The sequence below is a fragment of the Nesoenas mayeri genome (assembly GCF_963082525.1).
Source record: "Nesoenas mayeri genome assembly, chromosome: 3".
Lineage (NCBI taxonomy): Eukaryota > Metazoa > Chordata > Aves > Columbiformes > Columbidae > Nesoenas > Nesoenas mayeri.
Genome location: NC_137544.1, coordinates 53,270,733 through 53,285,384, shown reverse-complemented (window position 1 = coordinate 53,285,384; position 14,652 = coordinate 53,270,733). Strand labels below are relative to the sequence as shown.

The 14,652-nt window shown below is 35.4% G+C and overlaps 1 protein-coding gene across 1 annotated transcript in view; it reads left to right on the top strand.

The window, feature by feature from the left end:
• Positions 1–14,327, top strand: part of TBC1D32 (TBC1 domain family member 32) — a gene marked incomplete at its 3' end in the record, with an annotated part of 77,217 nt that extends 62,890 nt beyond the window's left edge. Inside the window, exons 29-34 of the mRNA XM_080340947.1 lie at positions 6,008–6,077; positions 6,879–6,994; positions 7,939–8,093; positions 9,765–9,905; positions 11,758–11,946; positions 14,208–14,327. Coding sequence (XP_080197073.1) covers positions 6,008–6,077; positions 6,879–6,994; positions 7,939–8,093; positions 9,765–9,905; positions 11,758–11,946; positions 14,208–14,327 — 791 coding nt within the window. The remainder of the gene's footprint in view (positions 1–6,007; positions 6,078–6,878; positions 6,995–7,938; positions 8,094–9,764; positions 9,906–11,757; positions 11,947–14,207) is intronic.
• Positions 14,328–14,652: the final 325 nt, after the last annotated feature.

The window sequence follows — 14,652 nt, the reverse complement described above, 5'->3', positions numbered from 1 at the left end:
TGCCTTGATCCTTTCTTCCCCTGTCCACAACACCATTCTGTGAAGAGTTCTTCAGACCAGGAAAGTGTTGCTCAGGCAAACAGAATATGTTTCATCAAGGGTTTATTTTAAGTTTTATAGGAAAATAGCTACTAAAATTTTGTACCACCTTTTTCAGGCAGGTCTAGCAATGAGTGATGTCCAGGGAAACTAGTTTAGACCAACGAAGTCATGCTGATTGACGTGAAAGTGAAACAAAAATCTGGCTCTAAAATTGTATCTGTGATTGTGCGCCACTCTGGAACAGTCAAAGTGCTTGATTGTTAGAATCAGTTGTACAGCTAAATTTACACTAATTTCAGGTTATTTTTTATGTCATGAAACACACACTGTGGCATTCCTGTGAAGGCAGGAAATGCACTTTGAGAACCCAAGTCTGGATTATCCTTCCTATGTGTGTACAGAAGAAACAAACAAAACACACTCAAATCTTTATCAGACCTTATTTACTTAAAATTAGGTTTCTCACTGATTGAATAATGATTATCTACATTGTATACAAGTATTGTATACACTTTATATTTTGTATTGTATACACTTTAAGTATTGTATACACTTGTATACAATGTATGTTTCCCAGGATTTTTTGCTACTGTGTATGAAGGATCGGAATTTCTCCAAGCAGAACAACTCATTATTGAATGCCATGTTATTTCACAGTATCTTTTCCATATGCCAATGTGTAACAGCTATCTAAGCTAAATCCTACAACTGCTCTTGCAGTAGGGACTCTTTTCTGAATTAGGTAAATCTAATGAGTTGTTAGAAGGTAAACTATATTCCAGATGTGTCTTTCTAGCTGCACATCTAAGTAAGCCAAACATGCACTTGGCAATTGCCTGTGTCCACCATTCACTTGAATAAATGTGGGTCTGAGGAACTGAAAAGCAGTTTCTAATAGTTGTTAAATGTTAATGAGGAGAAGCCACAATTTTCATGAAAGTGGATTCAGTATGATGCATAGATACTCAGTGTTTATCATGTTTCTATAAATGAGAAATTGATTATCTTAAAAAATGACAGCTTTCTAAACCCGTAGGTAGTTGTAATTAGAATAACAGAGTCATCCATCTGCTGTGGAATCCCTCAGGATTTTAGTTTATTGTAAAATTTGCAAATACAGAAAAATCAAATTAGTTTGGGTTGTTATCATTTTCAAGATAAGAGAGAAGGAAAAATATATAATAAAACACTATGCAGTTCCTGTGTTTAATTATAAACTATAACACAAATCTTACTTGAAGTTTACTTTCTCCTAGCAGCTATGATACTGCTGTGATGTGGATTCATATGAGTAAAATAACATACAATATGTATGTTAAATGTTAGTGAACTCTGTCTATCCCCTTTCCCAGAATTAATACTTTATATTCTGCTTCTATTTTTCTTTCTTCTTAAAAAAAAAAAAACAACCAAAAACCAAACAACAACAACAACAACAAAACCCAAACAAATAAAACAAAAAACATAACCATTTAAAACCAAATCCTTGCTGTTTAGCTGTAATAGGCAATAGGATGGCAAGAAACTGAATTTTTTTGTGGTAGTAAAATAGGCATTACGTGCTAGGGATATGAAGTTCATAAAATAGCCATTTGCTCTTCCTGTTAGCAAATTCCAGTTCATTGCAACATAAAAGTTTTGTGGAAATGTATTCATTTTCTCAAGGTTCTAACAAACCAATTTCTGAAAGAATTCCACTTCCACTGATATATTGGTGTCTGGACTTATTTACTTATCTCCGCCATGTGTTTCAGGCTGCCCAGACTTGGGAATGCTACGACCTTTCAGGATCATCTGTTCTGTTTGGTAGCTCTGGCTGTGCAGATGACCTTGCAGTTCAGTTCTCTGTTTCCACTGGACTTTGTCTCTGAAACAGCTCTGTCATGTACTGCCAGAGGGACAGAGCCTGAGGGATTTCAGGTCCTGGCTGTAAAATTCGAATGTCATGGTGTGTTTCTTCTCTAGATGAGGCTTAGTTCTCTGGCTGAGCAAAATCTCGTAGGAACTTTCTGCCATTTAATGAGCTCCTAATCTTCTAAGGGTCAGATGGATTGAGTAACGAACTGAGAAATTTTAAAAACACCAATGGGAGACTGCCAGTATAGATCAGAATAAAGACTATGAGAAATACAGGACTACACCCCAGATTGGACTGAGAGGGAAGGAGAAGGGGGGACATTCTTCCTTTCTTCCTGCATCATTTGGTGAATGCACTTCTTTAAAGATGGGTGCCCACTTCAAAGATGCTGTTAGCAAAAAGCTTTTTGCCCTTTGCCAGTTTATATGTAACTGGACTGAAAATGTGGTTTATTCTTACTGATGTTGCTGCCAAGAACAGCTTGAGTATTTGTGATGACCAATACATAAAGAAGTTTTGATCTTGTGTTGTTATGACAAGTGTACTGATGACATATCAGATGCTCTTAATAGTCAAGGTGGAACTGCACATGAGATTACCTAGCTCTGATGAAAAAACAACAATATTCTCTAGCAACTATTCTTGCATCTTTTTTACACTGTCTCCATTTGCAATCCAAATCCAACAATAATACTTTTCTTTGAAGTAGGATTTTTTGTAGACCATTCTAGCAATGACAATGAAACTGTCAGAAGCTCTCTAGATGAGTAGTCTGGTGGAGGAGATGACACCATCAAAAATGGTAGGAAAATGGCGGAAGAGAATATAGTGAGAAATGTATGACATCTGCCATGCCCCAACTCTAAATAATATTTTAAAACAGAAAACTTTCATAAGGACATCAGGAGAGAGGGTAGGTGCTGACAAAACATAATCCTGACTCCTTGAGCACCTGCCCACTGACAGTGTTAATGTTTAGATATCTGCTGAAGAGTATGTAAAAATCTTGCTAGGTTTGTTTGTTTGTTTTTTAAAAGGGAGTTCCACAATTTCAACTTATATGTACAAAGCTAAGGACTAGAGACCCGATAGTGAACTTGACTACAGGCTGTAAAGATTTTTGAAGCATCTGCAGGAATAATGCAGATGGCTCTGGCCATCATGGTGTTTTCAACAATTCTTTGCAGTAAAAAGATAAACATTTTTATGGCAAACATTTTTATGTTTGTGATAAAAACATTTGGCCCAGGCACCATGGAGTGAAAAAACAAAATCAATAATGTGAGCAACAGCTTTAGTCATTTCCTCCACTTAACACAAAAGGGAAGCCAGTAGTTTCTTTGAGGTAACAGCAGTTAAACAGGGAAATAAATTGATTATTACCTAAAGACCATACAATTTGTATGAAATATGCTGTAAAGCTGTTTCAGTTTGGCATCCTGTCACTTCAGTAAGACTGCGATGTAGCCCGTTTTCTGACTTAAACACATAAAAGCTTCTTCATGGTAGGAGGGAAAATGAATGAGAAAGCAATCTTTCAGGTGAGTTGTAAAGTTGATTGATGTTTGGTCTGATGAGAAAAATACTGCTGGACTATGTGTGCCAGTTAACTTACTCTGAAGTGTTTGCAGTTATAGCTTAATAATACTATGGAATTGCCTTTGCAAACCATGCCTTATGGGAAGTCTGGTTTTGTGCTCCTGAATGCTTCAAAATGTTTTGGGAAGTATTGCCCATCAAAGTGTTTGCAACGGGCATGATCAGAATGGTACGAATGATCAGTCATGACCTTGAAGCAAGGGAGCGCTGAAATTGCTTAAAGAATTGCCCCCCATCTTCCTTTCATCCAGTTCTTCCCATTCCCCCTAATCCCTTTTGACATTTATGATTCCTCAAAGTTTTGCAGAAAAACCTGGAAGCTTTAAAAAAACAAACTACCAAACACAGAAGACCATCAGCTTATCTTTTCCTGTTCTGATGAGGTACTATGTAATATAGAATTATTATTCAATCCAAACTCTTCTTTCATAATACAGGGGAAAATATCAAAGGAAAACTGATAAGGAGAAAACCCTTTTCAGCAACTAAGAAATTATTAAGACAAAGAAGAAAAGGCAATGAGAATCAATTAAATCAGTTGTGTTCTTTAAATGTTAATGGGAAATGAGCATTCAGTACTTGCTGTAAACTGCTACAGGATGAAAACTGGGCTCAGGTTGTGGGTAATGATGCAGCTGTTCCTCATGGCACCCTTGCTGAACTGGGGTACAAGGTCCTGCATTGCCACCCACAGGAAGATCCGCGTCAAAATGGAGACAGGACTGCCTTGCGGTTTAGAAGTTGTTATGCCAATTTCCCCTCCCCTGCCATTGAATGTGGTTCTGCTATCAATCACAGCCAACACATTGAAATTTCCCCTGGTTTGTCTTCCATCATGATCTGTAGGATATAAGTATGCTTCTTGCCTTCCTGATTGTGAACAGGAACCTGAAAATGAATTGGCTGTTGGTGTGGTAATTGCAGCTTGAGTAAATGGGAAACTTGGAGCAGGAGCGGTAAAAATATATGAACTGTTTCACTCATCTCTGTGGGGTTTTAACTGAAATGCCCTGTGATTTTATATGTATTCTTCTAAATATTTAGTTGGTGGTATAGTATGCAAAAGATGTTTGAACTTCTTTTCTCCAGATAAAAAAAATCCTCTCTGAAGTGGGATTGCTATTTCAGTCTCATCAGATTATTGAATAAATTTGTTTTACTCAAAGAGTAGTTGATTTTTCTTACGTATAAATGTATTTGTCAAAAGTATAAGGTTAATTTCTCATGACCCTAACACATATCATGGTCCTCTCTTGAAGTTATAATACAGAGTGGGTTTTTTCTCTTACCATACTGCCTCTGCTGATTTTTATCCCTTCATTGTCGTGTATAATTTTACTGTATTGTTTTCTTCAAGAAAATTCCAACCTACTTCATCTCATCTGAGCAGAATGCTTAAGTTGTTTTCTTTAACTTTTCTTCTTAAACAGAGGCATTTCCTCCCTTAACCTGTAAATATTGCTTACCAGGAATATCAAGTGTTTACTAGAATGGGTAGCGAGGGAATCCTTCAGCTTGATTTCTCCATCTGCCAGAGAAGGATCTAGAAAAAGTACATATCAAGTTACCATGTAATCAGATTTTTACATTTATCACTCACATGGGTACATGGATATATGTTAACTTCTGCTGCCATATCTGTTATTTCCATTTGTAACAAATTGTGTTGTTTTTTATGGGGTTATTTACATTTATTTAACCGGGGGGAGGAGTGGGGCGGTATTGTTGGTTGGTTAGGGGTTTTTAGTTTGGTTGATTTTTTAATTAAAACACTTTGTCTGAAAGAAGTATGTTAAAGATTTAAGCCCTCAGCTTTGTAACTCATAGGACTGTAGTTTTTCAGGTGTAGAATTATCTTAGGTGATATGTGTACATGAGAGAACCAATGACCATTTTAAATTGTATTTAGAATTTAAAATTTTGAGAAAACTTTACAACAGAAGTTGCTTTAGTTCATGATTTATTAATTTGTCTAACTTGGATTTTTAGGTCAAATGCAGAAAACGGGATATATATTACTTTGTGAATGAACAATGCATAGAAATGCAGTATTTTTCTAAATCCGTCAGTTATAAAGTTTTCTGACATGTGTATCAAAATAGATTTTGTTGTTAATAAGGTTGTTTTCACAGATAGGAGACTTTAAGGCCACTGGAAGGGAAGAAAATAGATCACAAAATGATACTTTGTCCCATGCCTTGACCAGAAGGGATAAAGCTCTGCTAAGAAATGGGTCTGAAAAGAGGTGGTGTTGTTTACATCGTGCTGTAAAGCTAATGATAACTATACTAAAAGCGAAGATTTTCTTTAAAAGAAAATGATTTTAAATAAAAAAGTAAAAGTATATGAGGAATGCATGTTCTTCATGCATCCTTTGCAAATACTACTAAACTCATTTCAAATAGCAAACAGCTCTCCAAAACTGGTATTCACACATAAGCTTTGCATTAGTATTCAGTTAAAATCATATTTATCCTAATTATTTTTATATGTTTTCTTTTGTTTTAGCCACAGATGTAGATGTGAAGAATGAAAGCCTTTCATCTGTTCAGCAGCTTGGTATTGAAATGACAGTCAGGTACATAGTATTAAAATATTTCCCTAGTATATTTCTAGAATTATTTTGATTTTCATGGGGTGACTTTAATGATACCTAATCCATCAACTCAGTGCTTTACACAATTTAAATCTAAAGATCATCTTTAAGAAAATTAATTCTGACTTTGAAAATGAAAAAGATATTATACATAATTAAATTATCTTTACAAATTATATAGGTTATTATCCTTTATTGTTGTAAGGCTAATTGTAACTTGATAGTAAGATTTACCATAAAGTTACATTATCCTGAGTTATGTGTCTTTTTTTTCCTCACATTACTTCTCTAAATGGATCTGTTTAGCTAAGCTTAGTTATATGCCATTTAAACATTTTATTTGACTGGTAATTTGCAGAGCTTTGATGAAGGAAAAGCTAATGTGTCTGTACTTCCACAGATTATCTTTAGCATTAATATTTGAATTCAGATGCTAATAATTACACATACAGTATACTTAGATGGAATTCCAAATAATGTATGTGAAGAAAATGAGTCATATGTGTTAGAGTACTTGTTCTTGTGCACCACAGTTTCTCAATCTGAAGTGAAAGGAATTTAGGTATGGAATTTCAACACTGAGTAGCAAATGTTTGGTGTGTAGATAAAGCATGACAGGGTTTATTAAACCATTTATATGTGTATATACAACATGGTGTTTGTGATGAACAGCGCTGTGACAGCTTAACTTTCACAGGCCTATTCAATTTGAGTTCTTGCTTTTTAAGAATTAATACAATATTTAACCGTTAAACAGTTTTGGTTTTTAACTTTTTGTGCTAGATATGGAAAATACCTAAACTTGCTGGAAGAACATGCTGAAAATGATCTGTGCTTTGTGTTAATGAATTGTGAGAAGTTTCTGAAACAACAGCAGAGAACTGTGGTATCCTCACTTCGTATCCTTTCTTGGTGGTATAAATTCTATTGCCTGAAAATGCCAGTGGAATTTGAACTCTTAGTTTGGCCTTTTGATGGTGGTGTAGGTGCGTAATATGTACTGAAAGATTAAGAAACAAACAAGCAAACAACAAAATCTCGAAGCAAAAGTGCTGCTCTATTTTAAGTTAAAATGCATGCTCAATCCAGTCAAAAAAATCCTCACCCTTTTGTTCCTATGCTTGGCTAAAATTGTAGTTCTCATTCATTTTTCATAAATGGTTTTGGAGTAGGATCCACATATTTCTGCATGTGGTAAAGAGTCTGCAGCATTAATATTTGTGGTACTCCCATAATACCAACGGTGTAATGGTATTGCTCATATAATGTTGCGTGGCTGTAATCTGGTCAACAGGAATGTTTTGAATTCTGACTCTTTTAGATTTACTGTGAAACTTTTTTTTAAAAATAAAACAGATACCCCTTTCCAGCAAGCTTTGCTATATTCTTCAGGTATTAGACTTACAAATCACTATTAAAATACACTTTAGGTATATTAGTCAGAATATACTTTTTTCAAAGCCTTGGTTTTACCTTTTTGTTTTGTTTTCTTCCATACTCTTTGCAACTCCTGTTTTCCTCCTCCACCATTCTCCTTTTTTGTACTACACACACGCTTGTTTTGGTGTGGGGTGTTTTACATTTACTTGGGTTTTGTTTACTTTTGTCGATTTGGCAAGACTGCTTATGGACTGGAAGAAAAGTAGTGTATAGGGAAAACAGCTTAAATTGTTTGTCTTAATTCAGTTTGAGAGGCAGCCGTGCCTGAAGAAGCTGCCTCTTCCCAGCTGTATTCCCATCTCTCTAACCAAGCAGCTCTTCCCTCTGGGTGCATGGGCCGGGGGAGGAGGAGGAGGGTGGGGATGAGGAGATCTCTGCCCCAGCTCCTTGACCTTCTCCCCAGGCTGCTTGCAAGAGCGCTCTTCTGGCTATGACTGGTTCGCCTCTTCCATCTTCCTCATCATGTCAGGGGACGGGGAGAAGACACTGACGTTCCTTCAGGATTTTTCACATCTTCTTGTTTCAGCGTTTCTTTGGCTACCAAGACTGCATAAATCTGTAAGAATTTAAAAGCTATTTCTTTCTAAAAGGCAACTTTGAAAGTTTCTAAAGGAGACTATCAATTTCCTTAGTTTTGCACCTTTTTTTTTTTTCCTAGTGCAGGATATTTTTACTGAAGCCCTTTAACTGAACCCTGAAAAATTCTCTAAGAAAAATATAGATTTGACATTTGTTCAAATGGTTGTTTAAAAGTAGTGAAATAACAGGTGGACTGACAGTAAAGGTAATATTATTGAATTTTAAAGCTGGCAGTAAAATAAAGTTTGTTAGTGGCATTAAATTCTGTGTGGAGGCAGCAATACTGTTGAATGGCCTTTTTTCATTATTACAGTGTGCAAGTCCATCCTTTTGGTTTCTTTAGTAAAATTATCTGGTTTAAAATTTACTAAATATTTCAATTTAGTAATTTTTTTTTTAAATATTGCACAAATACTGAATTATTGATAGTTTTAAATTATTAGTGTTTTGGATTAAGTTTTTAGTATAAGCAACATAATTTTCACCTTTCCTAGATGTGATTCCATTCATTTATCATAAAACCCTTTCAGTTTGACTTTATACATTCACATCATCTTGAATGTTTTGAACATAAACAACTTTAGTTTTTACCAGAGAACTCTGGGGTATAAGAAGCATGGATTAGATTCCGTACCTGTTCTGCATGCTGTCTCTGTATTAATATGAATTGGTCTGTCTTGCCACCAGAAGTGACCGTCTTGGTCTACTCACAGCCCTGAGTCCATCCCTAAGGTTGTTCCAGCACAATGACATGTTGCTCCATTGTGTGAATATGATTGTGCTGAACAACTGTCAGTGTTGTCTTCCATACAAGATCTTGTCAGCATTGCAGGCAGGTTCATGCAGTAATACTCAATACCAAAATGATTTTTCTTTCATAATATATCTTGAAAACACAAAGAGAAGATTCAATAATTAGTTTAGTTTACATTGTGGATGTTATTCAAGTAAGTTAAAGTGTCAAAACATAAAGGAGAAATTATCCAGTCATTGATTGGATTGTGATGCTGCCTACCTCAGGAGGGAGGAAAATTCTAAAGGATGTACCTTGACCTTCTAGCATGAAGCCAAGGATTCGTTACCTAGATCCAAGCACTGACATCCAGAGCTTTCCATACTGATAAAACTTCTGTTCCTTTTGCTGCACAAATATAATTTCACTCATACTAAGCCACACATACTGCAGAGAAATGTGCACACAGAAAACAACTTCAAATACCATAGCAGTTCCACTCTATCCACCAGTAAATGGGAAAAAAAAAACCTGACAGAAATTAGTCTTTCTTTTCTTCTGTTCTTTTCTTTAGGATATAACAATGGTTTCTCCATCCCTGATTTGACAATTAAAGTTTACCTGCAGTAAAGAACTAGATTGGTAATGCATAGGAATAGTCAGGATATATTTTAAACAGTTTCTAACTTTTTTTCTTTAGTTTAACTGCATGTTTTTCCTGACAGTAGTATCAACTTTTTTGAATATTTTATTTTCTGTCTGTAAAATCACTGGGATGACTTATCCTACAAGTAAACATGAATGGTTTTGTATATCATTCGCAGTAAGGTATTTCAAAATAACACATTTTGTAGTTTCTAATCCTTTTCCTCAACTTTGTTGTTGTTGATGATGATGATGATGTTGTTGTTAATCAGGTTCATCTGCCTATTACCACAGTGGAATCTGGCATCCATCCAGTCTACTTTTGCAGTGGTCACTACATCGAAATGCTGCTGAAAGCTGAGTTGCCACTTGTCTCTTCAGCCTTCCACATGTCTGGTTTCACTCCATCTCAGGTAACTGATGAAAGGGTATCAGAGTATCATCAACTTTTTGACTTAAATCCACAAAATCAAGGGCATTCAGGAACTGCTGTGTTTTTTCTGTACAGCACTTGTGTGGTGGTTATGAAACTGGGGGGTAAGAGGGAGTATTGAATGCATAGTGACTTAGAGCATCTGAAAATAGAAAGCAACTGACTTGGTAGAGCAATGACAGTGTACTGCAGCTGATGACCTTCCATTACATGTTCATGCAGAAAACTTGATAACAATAATATACACTAAAACCTCAGATTTATCATTAAAAATAAATAGCATATCTTGTTCCTTAGAATCATTCTCTGAATTTTCCATGGGACCAGAATGAGTAATTTGGGATAGGTGTATAAGAGGAAGCAGTTCGGGTATTAGAGCAAAATTCATTTTACGTGAGCTGCCATAACTGTTGCAATAAGGTAACATGCTATTCTTCTATATTAAAGAGACATTACTAAAGAAGCACATTTATCCATAATGTTAGTGTTCAGTTTACCTACTTACTGCAGTTCTTTGGTAACATGGAATGCTATGTATGGATCATCGTAAAGACTACCATCATGATGAAGCATAAACGGCTTCATGTAATAATAACAGATTGCCAATGCAAAGAAGATCTCGCCACAGTAAGAAAGCTTATTACTGTGCCAAGGCAAGAAAAATATTTTTAATCTTATGGCTTTGTAATTTGTTTGTACAACAAGATTTGCAACTCAAGAAACTTCATAACGGGGCAGATGCCAGTGTGGTATAGATATTGCTTAAAATAGCTTGGGATTTGGTCTTTGGGAAGACTGATAGATGAGTGACTTCATCTCAGAGTAGGAATGAGGTGCTTGTAATAAGGTTCCTGGTTTGGGGTGGGAAAGCACATGAGGACAGTCACTCCTTCCTCAACTATTCTTGTGTTCGTTATACTGAATGCATTTTTTATTGTTTGCACACAATTAGTAATAGAATAGTTATTGTCCTAAACTGCTGATAAGGTTTTCTATTGGGGATTTATTTATTTATTTATTTAATGTGTTACTGAAATGCCACTGGTGGGTGCCACTGTGTCTCTTCTGTGTGTTTTTTCGGTTTTACTGAAGTATTAAAAACAAACAAACTCTGAACTGTGAAAATAACTCTAATGTATTTAAGTGATTGTGTGTGTCAATAAATACCTGAAAACTGATTTAATGCCAGAGTATGGCTGCTGTAATCCAATTAGAATCTTGGTACTTTGGCTGCTGCGTACTTTTAAACACTTTAATGAATGATTAGCAGAATGTTTGTAGTCTAGAACTAAATGAAATGTGCTGTATGCGTCTTAGTACATTGTGATTTAAAACTGGAAAAAGGAGTTGCTAAATGTGTTCCATGCCCATTTAATTAAATAAAAATGTGTCTTAGGGAAGGGCATAACATTCATTTATAAGGCAAAGAGTGATTTTAATTTAAATGAAAATCCACATTAAGCATACCTTCATTGCCCTCATTACCATCTAGGCCATGTTTAAAAAAAAAAAATCTTGAAAACATCACCTTTGCTTTCACTCAGCTTTGAGTTTTTATGTCTCAGCCTCAGAAGTTACCAGAATATTCTCAGAAAACTGAGAGGTACAGATGCAGGGTGTTCTGTTCAGCGGAACTCACTGGAAGCCTGTTCAGAAGCTGCGATTTAAAAAATGGTGATTCTTGGCTTCTTGTACGTTAGCTCTTTTATTTTCATAAGTAGTGTAATGTTATAGGAAAAAGGGCCTGTAGTATAGGAAAGTTAAGAGATAAAGCTGATCAATTGACTGAATGTCTACAGCAATTTAATTATATATAATTTCATCTCATCTAGATTTGTCTTCAATGGATAACTCAGTGCTTCTGGAATTACATGGACTGGAGTGAGATCTGTCACTACGTTGCTATATGTATTTTCCTGGGTCCTGATTATCAAATATATATGTGTATTTCTGTGTTCAGACACCTGCAGCAAGAAATTCTGAAGCACACTGAAGCCCAAGATCTCCAGGTTTTCCTTAAAGTAAGGGTTTCTTTTTTAATTTTTGAATTGCTGAAGGGAAGCAAAGCTCTCAATACTGAAAATACGTATGTTACTTAATCTGAATTTCACTTAAGTGAGTGAAATAATACTTCAATTTTATTTACTTCTTGGCAGGAAATCCTAATCAGTTCCCTTTGTAAGCAAAGTAAATAGCCACGTTAAGTCCTGAGGGCATTTCATTTGGTTCTCTCTGTGTGGCCCCAATCTCTTTAAACGAATTCTCCAGGAAGGTGGGTTTACACAGGGGTCTCCTACCGAAGCTTGAAGAGATGTGGCACAGAACTCAGTGAGCTGGTATTTAGAACAGGTGCCAACTACTACACAGCCAGCCTCACAATTTCATTTTCTTTGCCACATTATACATTACATTCGGTTATTGGATTCTTTTTTTGCAGGGTACTGCTCAGCTGTGGATGCACTCATGAACAGATCATGAATAGATACAAATGTTTGATGACTCTTTCCAGAGATATTTTTTCCTTTTTCTCTGGTCTTTTTTTTTCTCTAGTCAGAGTTCTTCTGTGAGCTCTATATCCTCATCTTAGTCTGTCCTAACAACAATAGTTTTCTGACTAGTTTGTATCCACCTTAAGTATTCTTAAATATGAATAATATGTCAACACAATAATTTTCCTTGAAAAAGTATGATATGAAGTCTAATGAATAAACTGTTTTGTTTGACCTGGTTTTGGTCAATGTGGCTTAAAAACTACATCATCTTGATGGCATTGTTGGGGTAGTTTATGTAAATTATAGAAGAGAGATTTTGTATATTGTCAACTATAGTATAAACAAGCCAAAAGACTTGACGTGGTACTGTTAAATTAATGAGTAATACTGTATATTAAGGTACTACTGAAGTACTTATAATTCAATGAGTACACAGAAAAAAAGGCATTAACAGCATACTTAAAGCGTACTCTTGCTTTTGATAGCTCTTAATTCATGTCATTATATTCATTCAATTTCAGCTATATTATGGGCTTCATGTGAGGTTACTTAATACTTGCAAAGGCATTAGTCAGCTGCCTGTTTATTGAAATAGCAAAATTCCATTTCAAGTTTTAGCCTCTCTCTCAGCATAATATTCACAAATTTGGATTACTGTAGTGGAGCAATTCTCTTCAAAGTGGAAGTATAAACTCTTCTGAGAACATAATCTAAGAAAAAAAAAACACCACCACCACACCAACAAACTTAGAATATTAATTTTATTTTTTAATGTAATGTGACTTCTCAGACTTCATACTAGCAATGATCATTTGCTCTACAAAAAAGTCCCCCTACCTACTTTCCTTTCAAGAACCAATAGTACTTTCTGTTTTTAAGCTTGGAACATGCATTATATTTGTCATGGAAAGATGATAATTTGACAGGAATACACCTTTGTTGGTAATATCTAATAAGTATTTCCAGCTAGCTATTAAAATGAAAAACAAATATTTTCTTCTTAAAATACAAATACACTTTCATTTGCACATGAAAAAAGAAGCAACTTTGCTGTCAATTCAGATGACATTATGCCTAGCACTTAAAATATGTAAAACATTCACCCTTTCAATGGGTCCTTCTAGTGACAAAACACAGACAACGACCTGTGAGATAATTTTCTATTACTCTCTAATTTGCCTTTCCTCTTTGCTAAGAGGAGTGTTGAAGTAATGAATTGTCTATGAATATTTTTTCCCTTGTTCTTCCTGTTGGCTGAGAGGGGTTACTAACTGTGATGATCCCTTTAAGAGATCTTGAAGATTCAGCACAAACTGAATTTTCACTTTATTGCTTTGTCTTCTTTTAATGCTTTCATGGAAGGATGAAGGTGCATAGCTTTGTAATTTCCACATGTGAAACAAGAATAGTGTAACCTGCCACCTCAGTAAACCCACCTTGACTGTCTTGGTTTTATTGGCTTCATTTCATTTGGATAAAATAGAGAAACTTGGGGCTACAGGATTTGTGACTTGTAATAGCACACATAGGCCAGTACGTCAGTCTCTTCTAGGAGTAATTTAGCTATTCTTCACTTTATTTTCTGTGAGTATGAACCGTATTATTGATAACTACATTGCTGATCAATCTGTGCCCACAGTTAATCAATATAAGATTGGACTGCTTTTAAAAAAATGCCCAGGCGGTGACAAGCAGAACAAAATTATCTTTAGCACCTTGGAATTCACTAAATTTGAGCTGTACATCTCTTTTTCCTAGCTAACAAATGTTTTCTGTATGTATTTGTGCAGGAAGAAGCACTCCATGGATTTCGAGTGAGTGATTATTTAGAATACATGGAAAGCCTGGAGACAAGCTACAGACATGCACTGCTGAAAGACATGAAGAACATAAGAGTACAGAATACATGAATGAAGCAAGCAAGCACTTTATTTTCCAGGATTTTTTACATCCTTGAAGAGGATGCTGATTGATATATCAGTCTCACCTAAAATAAGTCAGTCGGTGTAAATATACCTACTGTAAAATAAATAAAGAGGGTATTTTTCAGGAAAATAGTTTTTGCAAAAGGACTTAATCTAAGTTTGATGACCAAAAATAACACATTTTTGCAGATGGGCGGTATGCACAGCCCCATTTTCAGCTGGCAGAAGGCAGCTTCAGAACCCACATGTAGGATGCTGAAGTGTCTTCCTTAGAACCTGCAGTAACGTTTTCTTTACAGAATGTCTGGAA